The 15942-nt window shown below is 38.6% G+C and overlaps 1 protein-coding gene across 1 annotated transcript in view; it reads right to left on the reverse strand.

Annotated features, from left to right (window-relative positions):
* TMEM170B (transmembrane protein 170B) overlaps positions 1–9682 on the reverse strand; it is a 42665-nt gene extending 32983 nt beyond the window's left edge. Inside the window, exon 1 of the mRNA XM_032249938.1 lies at positions 9478–9682. Within this exon, the coding sequence (XP_032105829.1) occupies positions 9478–9574 (97 nt within the window). The 5' untranslated portion in view covers positions 9575–9682. The remainder of the gene's footprint in view (positions 1–9477) is intronic.
* Positions 9683–15942: the final 6260 nt, after the last annotated feature.

The raw sequence follows: 15942 nt of genomic DNA on the forward strand, positions 1-15942 counted from the left end.
ATGAACTATCTTACTTCCTTAGACCTTCCTTTCAATCACTAAACAAAGATAAATACATTTTATTATCATAGTTAATATTAAAGAATGAAAACTATAACTTAAGCAGTCCCAAGACTTATCCAGAAAATGCTTCAGGTCTAAGAAATGTCATCTGGACCTTGGACTTAGTATTTCTAGAGGATATGAATTTATAATTCAAAAGTAAAGCGACAGGAATTAAGAAAATAAAAAGTTTAATTAATGACAAATGGTAAAAAAAAAAAAAAACCTAATGAGAATTTTGATTTCTTAAAAATTATAATATCTTCATTCTCAGTAAGATAAACAGGTAAGCCTCCAAAGAAGTTAAATCCTATGAAGGACATATCATACTGGCACTTGTGGATTCTGTACCATCAAGGGTAAGGACTTTTCACATTTTTTTTTTTTTTAAGTAAAATGGAGGTCTGGCATAAAGACTGAAAAGTTGCATATATCTTTAGGGCTATATTTAGAAAACATAAATAACTCTAAGTAGACATTAGAAGTAATTTTATCTACCTGAACTCACCTCCCATAATGGAGCATTTAGGAAGAGGAACTTAACCTAATGGTAAGCTAGAACACAGAATAACCCCAAGAGAGGCATGCCTGCTTGGGAGCACTATTGAAGCAAGGTGCTGACTATACCAGTATGAATGTCAACAATTCCAAATATATATACTAAATATTTACTTTCTTTTCTTTTTTTCTTTTGACTGACACTAAATATTAAAACTAAAATAACTTAGCAACTGTAATGCCTAAAAGAGAACTATAATGCAGTATATATATGTGTGTATACATATCCTAAAAATAAGAAAATATATCCATATATACATGCACATATATCTATGATTATCTCCCTGCTGATCTGCAGTTTCACCTTCCGCAATTTCAGTTACCCACTATCGACTGTTGTCTGAAAATAGATGAATATAGTATGATACAATATTTTGAGAACAAGAGGCCATATTCATATAACTTTTATGATGGTCTATTTTTATAATTGTTCTATTTTATTATTGTTGTTGTTCATCTCTGACTGTGCCTAACTTCTAAGTTAAACTTTATCACAGGTATGCATGTGTAGGAAAAAACACAGTACAGGCATGTGTTACTTAATGATGGGGATACATTCTGAAAAACGTGTCATTAGGCCATTTCATTATGTGGAAACATTACAGTGTGTACTTACCCGCACCTAGATGGTATAGCCTAACATATATTATATTTAGGCTATATGGCATAGCCTACTGCTCCTAGGCAACAAACCTGTATAACCACGTGACTTGACTCAATACTGTAGGCAACTGTAACACAATGGGAAGTATTTTTGTCTCTAAATATTAAAAAGGTACAGTAAAAATACGGCAGAAAAGATGAAAAACTAGGACATCTGTATGAAATTATCATGAACAGAGCTTGCAGGCCTGGGAGTTGCTCCAGGTGAAACTGAGTGAATCTGAAAGCCTAGGAGATTACTGTATACTACCATAGGCTTTATAAACGCTATATACAGGCGACACAAAATTTTTTTTTAAAATACTTTTTGTTCTTCAATAATTAACCTTAGCTTACTATAACTTTTCTACTTTATAAACTTTTAAGTTTTCTAACTTTTTAACGCTTTTCTAATAACACTTAGCTTAAAACAAAATTTATTGTACAGCTGTATGAAAAATATATTCTTATTTTATAAGCTTTTTTTCTATTTCTAAAATTAAAAAAATAATTGTTAAAAACTAAGACCCAAACATACATATTAGCCTAGGCCTATACAGGGTCAGGGTCATCAGTAGCACTGTCTTCTACCTCCACACCTTGTCACATGGAAAGTCTTCAGGGGCAATGACAGGCAGGGAGCTGTCACCTCCTAAAGTAACAATGTCTTCTTCTGGAATTCCTCCTGAAGGATCTTCCTGCGGCTGTTTTACAGTTTTTCTTTTTTTTTTTCCAGAAGTAGGGGTACGTTCTAAAATAATAATCAAAAGTCTTGTATAGTAAATATATAAACCAGTAACACAGTCATTTGTTATCAAGTATTATGTACTGTACATAACTATACATGCTCTTCTTTTATAGAACAGGCAGTACAGTGGGACTGCTGACATCAGCATCACTATAAACATGTGAGTAACGTGTTGCACTATGACATTGGGATAGCCACGATCTCAGTAGGTGATAGGAAATTTTTAGCTCCATTGTAGTCTTATGGGAGCATCATCATATGAGATCCTTCTTTAATTGGAAAGTTACGTAGCACATGACTATATAAATGGAGTTCAGAAATATCCATGGTTTCAGGTATCCACCGGGGGTTTGGAACATAATTTCCTTAACTAAAGGGTATTACTACTACCACTTACTACTACTACTACTACTACTACTACACACACACACACACACACACACACACACACACACACACACACACACACGCACACAGAGAAAAGCCTTTGAACCTTCATTCCGGGTTGAATCTTCAGCCTCCCAATGCTTATAACCAATAGAAAGAGGGGAATACCTGCCCCCACATTTGCTGCTGACACTGAGACAGACCAGCCTGAAGCACCCCTCATCTTTTTCCCAGGGACCAATTATCCCCTTCCTAACACCAGCCAACTTTTGCATTTACTCTGGGGTTTACAGACCCTGCCCTTTTCTAAATAAAAATTCTTCCCTAAACTCTTAGCAACCAAATTTGGGTCAGAACACTAAGATGGAAGTCAAAATAGTTAAAGAAAATAAAAGTAAAGCAAAAGGATACATTTAATTGCAGGTTTTTTAACAGTCAAGTTACCTAAAAAATTGAAAGAATATAAACAATATTGACTGTCATTTTAGACTGGGGGTTGGGAATTTAGAACATATTCGAAGAAAGAAAATCTATTTGAGAAAGTAAGGAAGCCATTTATCTCTCAACTTCAGAAGCATACAACTGATACAGTTAAACAATGTAGGAATCCTGTGAAAAACACACTTTAAGAAGTGATATATACAGAAAGAAACTTTGGCAGTGGTTATTAAGTGACAGATATGGGGTTTCTAGGGATTAATCTGCTCTATGTGGGATCCCCATACAAATGTCTTCCAAGGTGGCGGAAATAAATAGCAGCAATAAATAAACTTGGTGGGAGTTCTAAAACCGGATAGATGATAAATATGGATCACTAGCTTTTACAAAGGCGATGGCAACTTAAAATTTTAGAAACCCCAATATATTACATTTTCCAGTATATTTTATCTCCTGGACATATTAGTTCCATACATACATCTTCAGGCTCGCTGATGCAAATACTTACCAGGGTAATCTTAAGTGTAGGCTGAATATCCCCTATCTGAAGCTTGAGACCAGAAGGATTTCAGACTTCAGATTTTGGAATATTTTCATGCTATTTACTGGTTCAGCATCCCTAATCTGAAAATCTGAAATCTGAAATGTTCTAGTATTTCCTTTGAGTGTCATGTTGGTGCTTAAAAACTTTAGGATTTTGGAGTATTTTGAATTTCAAAATTTCAGATTAGGAATGTTCGGCCTGTACCGTAGATTTACTCTCTGTCAACCTGCCTGAGTTAACAAGCTATGTAGGATAAAAAGGAAAGGCAGGGAACTAAGGGCCAGGATACTCTGGTTTAGTCTTGTCTCTGTCATTAAAGAACTGATCTCAGCCATGTCACTTCACTGATGGAGTGATATTTCAATATTTCTAAAATGAAGTAGTTCTGGCTCTAAAATGTTAAGATGTTCGTAGTTCTCATTACTTTTTAAGAATTTATTTTTATCAAAGTAATACATAAACAAGACTATTTTCTAGAGGTCAGTCTCTAAGATAAAAAGGTCAGTGTATGTTCCCACTTCACCTATGGGGATAATACACAAAGTGAAGAATCACATCACATCTTTGTCTTTGCACATGGGAAAAAAACACTAGTGAGAGCCTATTTCCCTTTCATTTGGTATTTAATTAATCAGAATGCCTACCAAGCAAATTTGTGCAAATCCTTCACACAGTTATTTCTTAAATCTAAGTAGGTCTGGTTCTACACTATGCTCCTTTCTATTAGTTTCATTTCTAATTTTATCCTGATGACAAAAATGCCTTCTGACTTAACAGTATGTGCTATCATATTATGAAAAAATATAATGACTTTTTCACTTATTCGCTATCAGATCTAAGCAAGTTATTCTTTGCTTCAATATCTGAATCTGTAAAATAAGAACAATAATCTCTCTCAGGATTGTTGAAAAGATTAAACAAAATACATGAAAGCACTGTACCCGGCACAGAAAACGACACTCAATAAAGCATTTGGATGTTTCAAAGGTATGTATAACAATTATGTTTACGAGTTGCTTAAACACTTCATTCCTCTTTAACAGCATATTCACTCCAAGAGACGTAGCTGAGAAACAATGCGATATAGAATGTTTAAATCATGCAACTATTAAAATTTTAAAAATTCACCTCAATAAACATGTATTTCTCATTTATTATGTGCCAGGTACCATAATCCTAGGGTACAAGAATTCAAAGGTGAGACAATGGACTGACCCTCAAAAAGCTGAGTCTAGAAGAGACAAATACAAATTATGTCACTAAAAAACATAATAAAAGTATGTACAAACAGCAGAAGTAACAAGATAAAGCAAAAAATTAATTTTGCTTGAAGAAAGTAAGGAGGAAGTAGTTGAAGTAGCATGGTAAAGAAGAAAGGAGTCTAGTGGCACACTTGAGTCTAAAGCCCAGCTCAGTCATTATTAGCCATAAGATTTGGGACACTTTAATTTACCTCTCTGAGTTTCCCTTTAAATGTACCTTGAGCAGTTATTCTGAAGATTAGAAATAATATATGTAAAGTATCTAACACATACCAGCCATTCAACAAATGAGAGATGTTTTACAAGTTGTGTTTACTTGCCTCTTTTTAGTAGACTAGGTTATAAATAGCACTGTAGGTAGCATCTGTTGACTAATGATTAAGATACATACAGATCACTAAGGTCGCTGGCATGGAGAGGGCCACAATTAATCCCATTCAGAATATTATTACTTATAGACTGTCAGTGTTGAGAAGAGATGTGGTTCCTAACATGTGGTACACTCAACCATTAGTGAAACATTATGTCTAATCTGTTTCTTTCTGCATTTTTACCCTGACACCTAGAATTTTACATATTCAGACAGTAGTTATTTCCTAGTAGAGGTTCCCATGTTCCTCAGTCCCACTTCAGTCCTAGTTTAGCATATCCTTTATGAAATGGCAAGGTCCAATGAGCAACTGGCAAGTATGAAGATCATATTGAAAGACAATTGGAGCTAATCCTGGATAACTACTATTATCATCTTAATGGTTGATTTGTGGAACTGGAGGCAATTATAATAATTGGAATCTCACTTATTTAAAAATATTGTAGAAGCTGGCCAGGAATTAAGTTACATTTACATTTACTTTATGACTCCCAAAGCTAACTTTCTTTAAAAACCCTGTGATGAGCTAAGCCAGTCATTAACATCTACAGGCATACCTTGCTTTACTGTACTTCACTTTATTTTGATTTTTACAAACAGTAAGTCTGAGGCAATTCTGTGTCAAGCAAGTCTATCAGTACCATTTTTCCAACAGTATGTGCTCACTTTGTGTCAAGTTCTGGTAATTCTCACAATATTTCAAATTTTATTATTGTATCTGTTATGGTGATCTGTGATAAGTGATCTTTGATGTTACCATTATAACCGTTTGGGGTTGCAACAAACCGCATCCATAAAAGGTAGGGAGCTTAATCTGTAAATCTTGTGTGTGTTCTCACTGCTCCACCAACCAGCCATTCCCCAGTCTCTCTTCCTCTCCTTGGGCTTCCTTATTCCCTGAGATACAACAATATTGAAATCAGGCCAATTAATAACCATACATTGGCCTCTAAGTTCAAGTGAAAGGAAGAGTCAGATATTTCACTTTAAATTAAGTGCTAGAGATGATAAAGCTTAGTGAGGAAGGCATGTCCAAAGATGAGCTGGACTAAATGCTAGGCCTCTTGCACCAAACGCCAAGTTGTGAATGCAAAGAAAAGTTCTTAAAGGAAATTAAAAGTGTTACACTAGTGAACACACAAATGATAAGAAAGCAAAACAGACCAATTTCTGATATGGAGAAAGTTTGAGTGGTCTAAATAGAAGATGAAACCAGCTACAACATTCCCTTATGCCAAAGCCTAATCCAGAGAAAGTCCCCAAAACTCTTCAATTCCATGAAGGCTGAGACAGGAGGAAGCTACAAAAGAAAACTTGATATTAGCAGACGTTGGTTCATGAGGTTTAACAAAAAGACACCTCCATAACATAAAAGTGCAAGGGGAAGCAGCGAATGCTGATGTAGAAGCACAAATTATCCATAAGACCTAGCCAACTGATGAAGATGGCTACCTCAAACAGATATTCCATGTAGATGAAACAGCCTTGTATCAGAAGAAGAAAAAGCCATTTAGGACTTGCACAGCTAGAGAGAAGTCAATGCCTCACTTCAAAGCTTCAAAGGACAGGCTGACTCTTCTTAGGAGCTAATGCAGCTGGTGACTTTATGTTAAAGCCAATGCTCATTTACCATTCTGGTGCCCTGGAGAATTATGCTAAATCTATTCTACATGTGCTCTATAAATGAAACAAAAAAGCCTGGATGACAGTACATTAGTTTATAGCATGGACTATTGAATACGTGAAGCCCACTGTTAAGAACTGCTCAGAAAAAAAAAAAAAGACTCCTTTCATTTTAATGAATATTATTCTTCATTGACAATGTACCTGGTCAACCAAGAGCTTTGATGGAGATGTCCAAGTAAATCAATGTTGTTTTCATGCCTGCTAACACAACATCCATTCTACAGACCATGGATCAAAGAGTAATTTTGCCTTTCTAGTCTTATTATTTAAGAAATACACTGTGTAAGAGGGCCAGAGATAGTGATTCTTTTGATGGATCTGGGCAAAGGAAACTGAAAAACCTTCTGGAGAGGAGTCACCATTCTAGATGCCATTAAGAACATTCGTGACTCATGAGGTAAAAATATCAACTTTCATAGGGGTTGGAAAGCAGTTGATTCCACCCTTCATGGATGACTTTGAGGGGATCAACACTTCAGTGGAGGAAGTAACCACAGGTGTGGTGAAAATAGCAAGAGGACTAGAATTAGAAGTGAAGCATGAAGATGTGATTGAATTGCTGCAATCTCACGATAAAGTTTGAATGCATGACGAGTTGCGTCTTAGGGATGAGCAAAGAAAGTGGTTTCTTGAGATGGAATTTACCCTGGGTAAAGATTATGTGAACACCACTGAAATGACAACAAAGGATTTAGAATACTGCATAAACTCGGTTGATAAAGCAGCAGCAGGGTTTGAAACGACTGACTCCAATTTTGAAAGTTCTACTGTGGGTAAAATGCTATCAAATAGCATCACATGATACAGAGAACTCTTTCATGAAAGGAAGAGTCTACTGCTCTTCCTTAGTGGCAAACTTAATTGTTGTTTCAAGAAACTGCATCCCCATCTCCAGCAATCACCACCTTGATTAGTCAGCAGCCATCAAAACAGAGACAAGACCCTCTGTCAGAAGAAAGATAATGACCTTGCTGAAGGCTGAGATAATCTTTAGCATTTTTCAGCAATAAAATATTTTTAAATTAAGGTCTGTATTTTTGTCTGAAATCTCAGTACTTTTGGTCTGAAAAAGTACAGACGTTAATTTAAAAATACTTTATTGCTGAAATAAAATAAAGTTTCTTATTCTTAAATTTAAGAAGCTTGTACTTTTTTTTCAGCATTTCATGTAAATTCTATTGCACATTTAAAGACATGTAAAATCTAACTTTGATATGCACTAGGATACCAAAAAAATTCATGTGACTCACTTTATTGCAGTATTTGCTTTATTGAGGTGGTCTGAAACCAAACCTGCAGTATTCTAAGGCACAAATATATGTTAAGTCTCTACTTTTCATTTCACTTCAACAAAAATTGGTATAGTTCAAATACCAAACAGTGGATAAATGCAAATAAAATCGTAAGATAAAGCAGCCTACCTCTAAATTCAATTGAATCATGAGATGGTCTTTATGTCCATCTAGTTTTCCAGAACCTCTAACAATATGTTCCTTACCGGCAATCATCATGTAAAAGTCAGTCTGTTTCAAGTTAAATAACCACAACCTTAAGAGTGAGGAGATGAAGCAATCCAGAATCTTCTTTAAATGTATACTTTCCATTCAAGGAAACCAGTGTCCTTAAAGTTGTCTTTTGTGGTATATAATTCCATAAAATTTTCTTCTATGAATGTCTGTATTCTACACCATGCCAGACTTTATATATATGTCATATATATATACATACATATATATACACAAGTTATATTTGTAAAATGCTCGTAACACTCTTAACCAGTTTGACAAAATGCATTTTGAAATACTAATGTTCTATTGAAATTAACTGCCTTACATATTTTCAAGAATTAAATCCTGAGTGTATTTTTAAAATATTTTCCTCTGAAAAGCAGGCACTGAGGAGTCACCAAATCGCAACTGAATCTCTTTCCCGTAAATTCTACTTTAGAGAATAATTTGTAAATTCAGAACTCAAAGTATAATGTAAGCATTTCCAATAACAAAACCAGAAGTTTCTTCACAAAGCAAATCTATATATTGAATTAAAATATTATATGTATTATCGGTCTCTTTCACAAATAGAAATTTGATGTTATAAGGGCAGTTCCTGACAGCCTTAATAAACGAAGGGAAATACACAAAATTATCAAAATGTCTCAGAAGCAGCACCTGGAGGCCTGAGGGAAAGAGACAGACAGACAAAAGGAAATGGGAGGGGAAGGAGATATGTGAAGCCAACACGCTTAGACTGCACTAGACCTTATTAGCTCAGCCCCTGACCCACTATAATCTACTCAGTTATCTGTATCACCCAAAAAATTAACGGTTGAAAAGCAAATCGACCATTGTGGGCAGTGATTTTAGGTCCAACATTTAGCTTGAGATTTGCCAGAAAGGAAAAGAGCTAAATTAGAAAAAGATGTAAATAGCAAGAAGCGCTGTGTGGAAGGGGGAGGGGAGGAGGGTAATGGAATAAAAGCGAACTGCGCTCAAGTCTCAGCACTAAAGCTACTCTGCGCGTACTACAGAGGCCGGGCCGTCGCCGGGAGCTCTCCCCGTGCAGGGCAGGAGCTGGGGTCGCAGATGCTCCCCCGGCGACTCAGGGAAGGGGGTGGCGGGCGCCGGCGTCCCCGGGACACGCGCAGAGTGGCCCCGATTAACACCTTCCTAGTCGGGACCTGGAGCTCCGAGCGGGGCGCGCACGGGGGTGGGGCGGCTAGGAGCGCGTCTCCTCCCCGGGAGGGAGAAGACAGGAGAGGGGCGGACCGCATCCCCGTCCCCAGCCCAGGCGCGTCAATTACCCGTGAGGTTCCTCAGCACCGTCCCGTGGGCCCAGAGGCTCAGGACCTGCTGCACCGACAGGTTGATCATGGAGTGGTCGCCCCCCTCCGCCTTCATCTTCCCCGAGGGGCGCCCGCCTCCCTCTCCTCGGGGGCCAGGCGGCGGCGGCGGCTGCGAGGCTCGGGGGGCGGCGGCGGGTGCGCGGCTTCTCCAGGCCGCCGCCGCCGGTGGAGGCTGCGGAGCGCCGGGCCGGGCGCTGCTGCTGCTGCAGCCGGAGGGCCTCCGTTGGGGGGCCGCTCAGCGTGTCTCCCAGGCAGCCCCCTCCCCGCCGGGGAGACATTGAGGACGGCAAACGGACGAGGGTGGGGAGGGGGCCGGGCGCCGTCCCCGCGCGGCCCCCGAGCGAGGACTCGGGGCGGAGGAGGCCGCCGCCGCTCCCTCTCAGGGGCAGCGCCGCGCCGCGGGGGCCGGACACGCGAGGAGGCCGAGGTCACGCCGGGAGGCCGGTGCTGACTGGCAGCCGGCAGATGCAGCCCCCGACGGGGCCCAGCTCATCGCCGCTGGAAGACGAAGAGGTGCGGGACCGGCCGGAGGCTGCGGCGGCACCTGCCGCCCGCCTGCCCGCCCTCGGGTCGCCGACACTCGAGGAACCGCCCCCTCCACCCGCAGCCGCCGGCGGGCCGCTCGTGCGCGCGCGCGCGCGCCTCTCAACCCGGCCCCTCCTCCCCTGCCGTCCCCGGAGCCGCTGCGCATGCCCACTCCCCCGCTCCCAGCGACCCGCCGCCCTCCGGCAGCCGGTCGGCCCCAAAGCCCTCCTCTCACTCTCCCCTCGCGCTCCAGCGCGCGTGGCTGACGGCGCCGAGCGTCGGCCCGCAGTGGGGCGGAGGGAAGCGAGGCCTACGTCACTGGCGCCACCGCCGGGCCTTGATGCTGATTGGGTGCTCCAAGGGAACCGCCTCCACGCCCCCCACCCCCGGACCCTAGGCGCGCGCCCTGGGAGACCCGAAGACTGGGAGCCCTCGCCCCGGCGCTGCTGGGTGCGCGCGGTGCGGGCGGTGTGGGCGGCGCGGGAGCCGGCGCTGGAGGAGCAGCCCTGACCCACAGAAGGGCTGCTGAACTCGGTGAGGTGGATGCTGTGACAGTTCAGATTTTTGCCTTAAAATATAATGCTTTTGGTAAAGATGTTTACATATAACTTTTTTTAAAGGTGTAAATATCTCAACATTTAGATATATGTATTTGCGGTTTTTTTTTTTTTTCTGAGCGTGAATCAAATGACCTAGATAGGTGACTTACTTGCAGAATGCATATAAAAACACCTAAAACACAAATACACCCGCGTTATCATTCTGCCAGTGCCTCTTCCAGCTGCAAGAACTTGGGCCTCCCAGGGTTCCAGGTCCTGCCATCTCTTGTTTGCTTTAGGCTCGGCAGGTGTCCTAATCTTCAAGGCCATTGACAGCTCTAGCCCCACCTTTTTTTGTATGATAGTATTCTTTTATCTAAATTTTGTCTGTTATTTTTTTCTATCGGACTTAAACTGGATCTCTCTCCCAATGCTTTGCTGTTTTTCTTCATGTCCAGCACTAGACAGAGGAGCATCTAAAATCCAACTACAAGTTAAACTCCTCGAAATTTGAAACCTTTTTACTTTACAAAATAAAAATTTAAGTTTTAGCAATAACATAAGTATGCACTCGCCAGCCCCTCCCCCCACCTTTTCCAACCCCTCTGCTATCTGGATAAAGAAAAATTTACAAAGAGAAGTGAAGAAATACCTGCTGTAGCTAGATCATAAAGTATATTTGGCAAAGCACTGAAGGGTTGAATTACCTGTGAAATGGTGCTCTTGGCCTTAAAATGATATTTACATATACAGCACTTTAAAATAATATTTACATATATACATTTATTTCCACTTTAAAATAATATTTACATATACACATTTATTTCTTCGTTTATTCGTATTTTTCTTTTGATGTCACAACACAAGAAAAAGAAATTTTTGCACCATTAATAAGAATTGAGCCAAAGCTCATAATGCAAAGTTTATCTTCCTCCTAGAATTTAGATTTAATTAGATATATTAATTTAAGATTACAGAATATCAAACATAAAAGAGGCTTTAAATTTTTCTAATTTATTTATTTTACAGATAGGGAAACGAATTCTGTGAATTAAGTGACTTTGGACAGAGATGACAGCACTTCAGAGCTCAGTTTCTGAATTCCTGGTCTATTATTCTTTCTAGCAACCACATTATCTTTCTTAACCCACTGTTAACTCCCTAACTTGGAGATTCTGGATGGGGAAGTGCAGGTTACCTAATGATATTCTTAAGAGACTTGGCGTTACATAATTCGTGATGTTAGGGAATGTGACCACATTCAGTGAAGAGTTCACAGTAAACCCTGTAAGCAGGAGCTCACTAAACTCTCACATTAGAAACCTTTAGTTAGTTTACCTTCTTAGGATTGCACACTATTATTTAAAACATAGTAACATGCAGTGAAAATATTCAGAACCTGGGACAGTGCCTGGCACATGTACCATAAATATTTGTTGAATGAATCACTGAATGATCTTCATAGAAAAGTCAGCATTGTTCTTGTTCTGAATAAATGTTTTTAACAGAATCCAAGTGTTCATGTCAGGAAATGAGAGACACACAGAAATGAAGCCTCAAGCCAGTGATGCTCTTTGCTACCCAGCAACATTTCCCCTACTCTTCAGTTCAGTTTAATTGGTGTCTACATTTATTTGGCATCTACTGTCTGTAATGTTCTGTGAAAAGTGTTATCTGTAAGATTTGAACATGAGATCCCTACTCTCTAGGCTATTTAACTTAGGTTTGCCTTGATAAAGGTAAGGGTACTGGCTGTGTTGGAAGCCTATATCTTTAAGGGAATTGGACATTTTCCCAACAGCCAGAGTTATGAAACCCAGAACTGAATTAATACAAATGAAAGTTTTGAAATTTCTTTTTACAGACTTTTGATATTAAAATAATACACCAATTCAGGAATGGTTTAGTCACATTCCTGTTGGAAATCAGGGAACACCCCAAGTGAATCCAAAAGTTTCTTTTCAACTCTGTGCCCTTCAGTGTGAAACAATTTACAAATGTAATTCATAAACCAAAATTATTTTCCACACATAAGTGAGGGAGCACCCATTAGCCTTAATCATTTTAAAAACTGTCCAGAAACAACCTAGAGGAAAGCTTTTAAAATCAATTAAAATATAAAATGATATTGATCCTTTGAGAAAAACATTTTCAGGTATCTTTTCAGCAGTGCCCCACTTTACTGGTACCAATTTACTGTATTAGTCCATTTTCACACTGCAGATAAAGACATACCCGAGCTGGGCAATTTATAAGGAAAGAGGTTTAATTGGACCTAACAGTTCCATGTGGCTGGTGAAGCCTCACAATCATGGCTTAAGGAGAGGAGGAACAAGTCCGGCCTTACACGGATGGTAGAAGGCAAAGAGAGAATGGGTAAGATGCAAAAGAAGAAACCCCTGATAAAACCATGCAGAGCCAAACTATATTATTCCTCCCCTGGCCCCTGCCAAATCTCATGTCCTCACATTTCAAAAATAATCATGCCTTCCCAACAGTCCCCCAACATCTTAACTCATTTTTCAGCATTATCTCAAAAGTACACAGTCCAAAGTCTCATCTGAAACATAGCAAATCCCTTCTGCCTATGAGCCTGTAAAATCGAAAGCAAGTTAGTTACTTCCTAGATGCAATGAGGGTACAGGCACTGGATAAATACAGCCATTCCAAATGGGAGACATTAGCCAAAGCAAAGGAGCCACAGGCCCCATGCAAGTCCAAAATCTAGCGGGGCAGTCAAATCTTAAAGTTCCCAAATGATCTTCTTTGATTCCATGTCTCACATCCAAGTTACACTGATGCAAGAGTGGGTTCCCATAGTCTTGGGCAGCTCTGCTCCTGTTGCCTTTGCAGGGTATAGCGCCCCCCCCCCCCCCCCTTGGCTGCTTGCATAGGCTGGTGTTGAGCGTCTGCAGCTTTTCCAGGTGCACGGTGCATGCTCTCGGTGGATCTACCATCCTGGTAGACTCTGGAGGACAGTGGCACTCTTCTCACAGCTCCACTAGGCGGTGCCCCAGTACGGACTCTATGCGGGGGCTCCAACCCCACCTAAAGTCTAAATGTGAGAGTAAGAAGAAAAAGATTCTGCTAAAGTCACACACACACACACACACACACACACACACACACACACACACACACGGACATGCATACACATGATCCTGCATTGTTAACATGTAAGATACAGTTTCCCCCCCAAAAACCTTGTCTAAGAAGTACCCTGCATCCAGCCTGGTCATATTACAGATAGAAAACCACACATAAAAAAACATAAAATAATGGGTTGATTAAACACCACCTGAAGATACAACATGTAACTCACAATAAATTCTTAAAAATTATTTAATTATTAAGCTAAACATAAGAAAACATTGTATGCCAAGAACAAAATGGTGAAAATGATATTTCACTGATTTTAAGTGAGGTATTTTTTATTGTGTGTAGGAACATTTGGGTGAGCTTTTCTAGGGATTTTTTTATACCATTTGCTCATTTTTCTTTTGGATAATTTATATTACAAAAAATGTTATGTGTAGGAGCTTTTATATATTTAACAGATTAACCATTGTGATACATATTATGTATTTCTTTTCTAGTTTGTCAGTTGCCTTTTAACTTCAACGGAAGTTTTCTTGTCATGCAGAAATTTCTGATATTTACATTGCCAATCTATTCTGTTACAGTATCTGAGTCTTCCATTATGCTTTAAAGATGTCTTCCCTTCTCTCAGATTTGATTTTTTTTTAAAGTATCCTATATTTTTTTTCTAGAAATATTGTAGGTTTTTTCTTGTTTGCACCTTTAGTCCACCTGGAATTTTTTTAATGGAAAGAGTTTGATAGAGATCTTGATTTTTTTCTAGATGGTCATCTAATCGTCTCAAAACATTTATTGAATAATTGATCATTTTTCCACTGACCTAAAATATCCAATGTAGCACGAACAAAATTCCTATATATACTTAGGCGTATATTTCTGGACTTTTTGTTACATCTATCTGTCTGTTTATGTGATGTCACCACACTATTTTTATTTGCTTTTGTACTCACTTTCGCATGTTTTTGATTAATCTCAAATGTGTATTATTCCAGATGAACTTTAAAATTAGCTTTCTAATTCTAAAAATATTACTGGTTTTATTTTATTTTATTATTTGAGACAGAGTCTCTCTCTGTCATTCAGGCTGGAGTGCAGTGGCATGATCATGGTTCACTGTACGTCAGACTCCTGCCTCAGCCTCCAAGTAGCTATGACTACAGGTGTGAGCCAGCTTTTTTTTTTTTTGTAGAGATGGGGTCACACTATGTTACCCAGGCTGGACTGGTTATATGTTAATTGTAATCATGTTAAATTTATAAATAAATTTAGGAGAAATTGAAAAGACTTAATCTACTCTTGTTCTCTTAAGAATTGTGATTTTGACAGATTATTGAATAGGTCGTTTTTTACATCTACGGATATGACTGTGGTACTTTTTTCTTTGAACACAGTGAATTATATTAATATATTTCCTAACACACTTTCTTTGAATTTCTGTAATTAATGCCATTTGATCATGATCTCTTATTCTTTTTTATATGCTACTTAATTCTGTATCTTCATTGTTTGTTAGAATTTTGTCATCAGTATTATAAGTGAGAGTGATCTGGAGTTTTCTCTATTTAATTTAGTTTTCTCCCAATTATCTTGTGTTTGGCTTCATAAAAAATAATTAGGACACTTTCCTTATTTGGATTTATATTTTTCTTAAATATTTGGTCAAATTCAACTGTGAAAATGTTTTCAATACTTTGGGTAAGGCAGCTCTTTAACAACTTTTGCTATTTAGCATTTTTGTTTACATAGCAATTGGTGGTCCATCAAGTTTTTTAAATCTTCTTAGTTCCTTTTTACACACAAAATGTGTACTTTCTGCTTTTAGGTAATAGTGTTGGTATACATGAATAAACTCTACCATATTAGTAACTTTCTGTTTTCTCCTCTGTAAAATGTGAACACTAATATTCTATGTATATGTTATTAATTATAGATAGTATGTATTTAATTATAATATTTCCTTGAGCTATTTTGAGGATCAAAGTATTTAGTATTTAAGTGCTTCGAGTGGAGTCTGGAGCAGTAAATATTCAATGAATACTAGTTTTTATTACTGTAACATTTAAATATTATTAGTTTTTAGTTTTTTTTAGAAGTGTATGGGAATGGCAATTTATTAATATTATTTTTTATTTATTATTGTACTTTAAGTTCTGGGGTACATGTGCAGAATGTGCAGGTTTGTTACATATGTATACACATGCCAGGAATGGCAATCTTCTAAATAATTACTTATTTTATATTTTAAAGAACAAGCAAAAAG

The sequence above is a fragment of the Sapajus apella genome, unplaced genomic scaffold, assembly GCF_009761245.1.
Source record: "Sapajus apella isolate SASKATOON/1434 unplaced genomic scaffold, GSC_monkey_1.0 scaffold70, whole genome shotgun sequence".
NCBI classification, from domain to species: domain Eukaryota; kingdom Metazoa; phylum Chordata; class Mammalia; order Primates; family Cebidae; genus Sapajus; species Sapajus apella.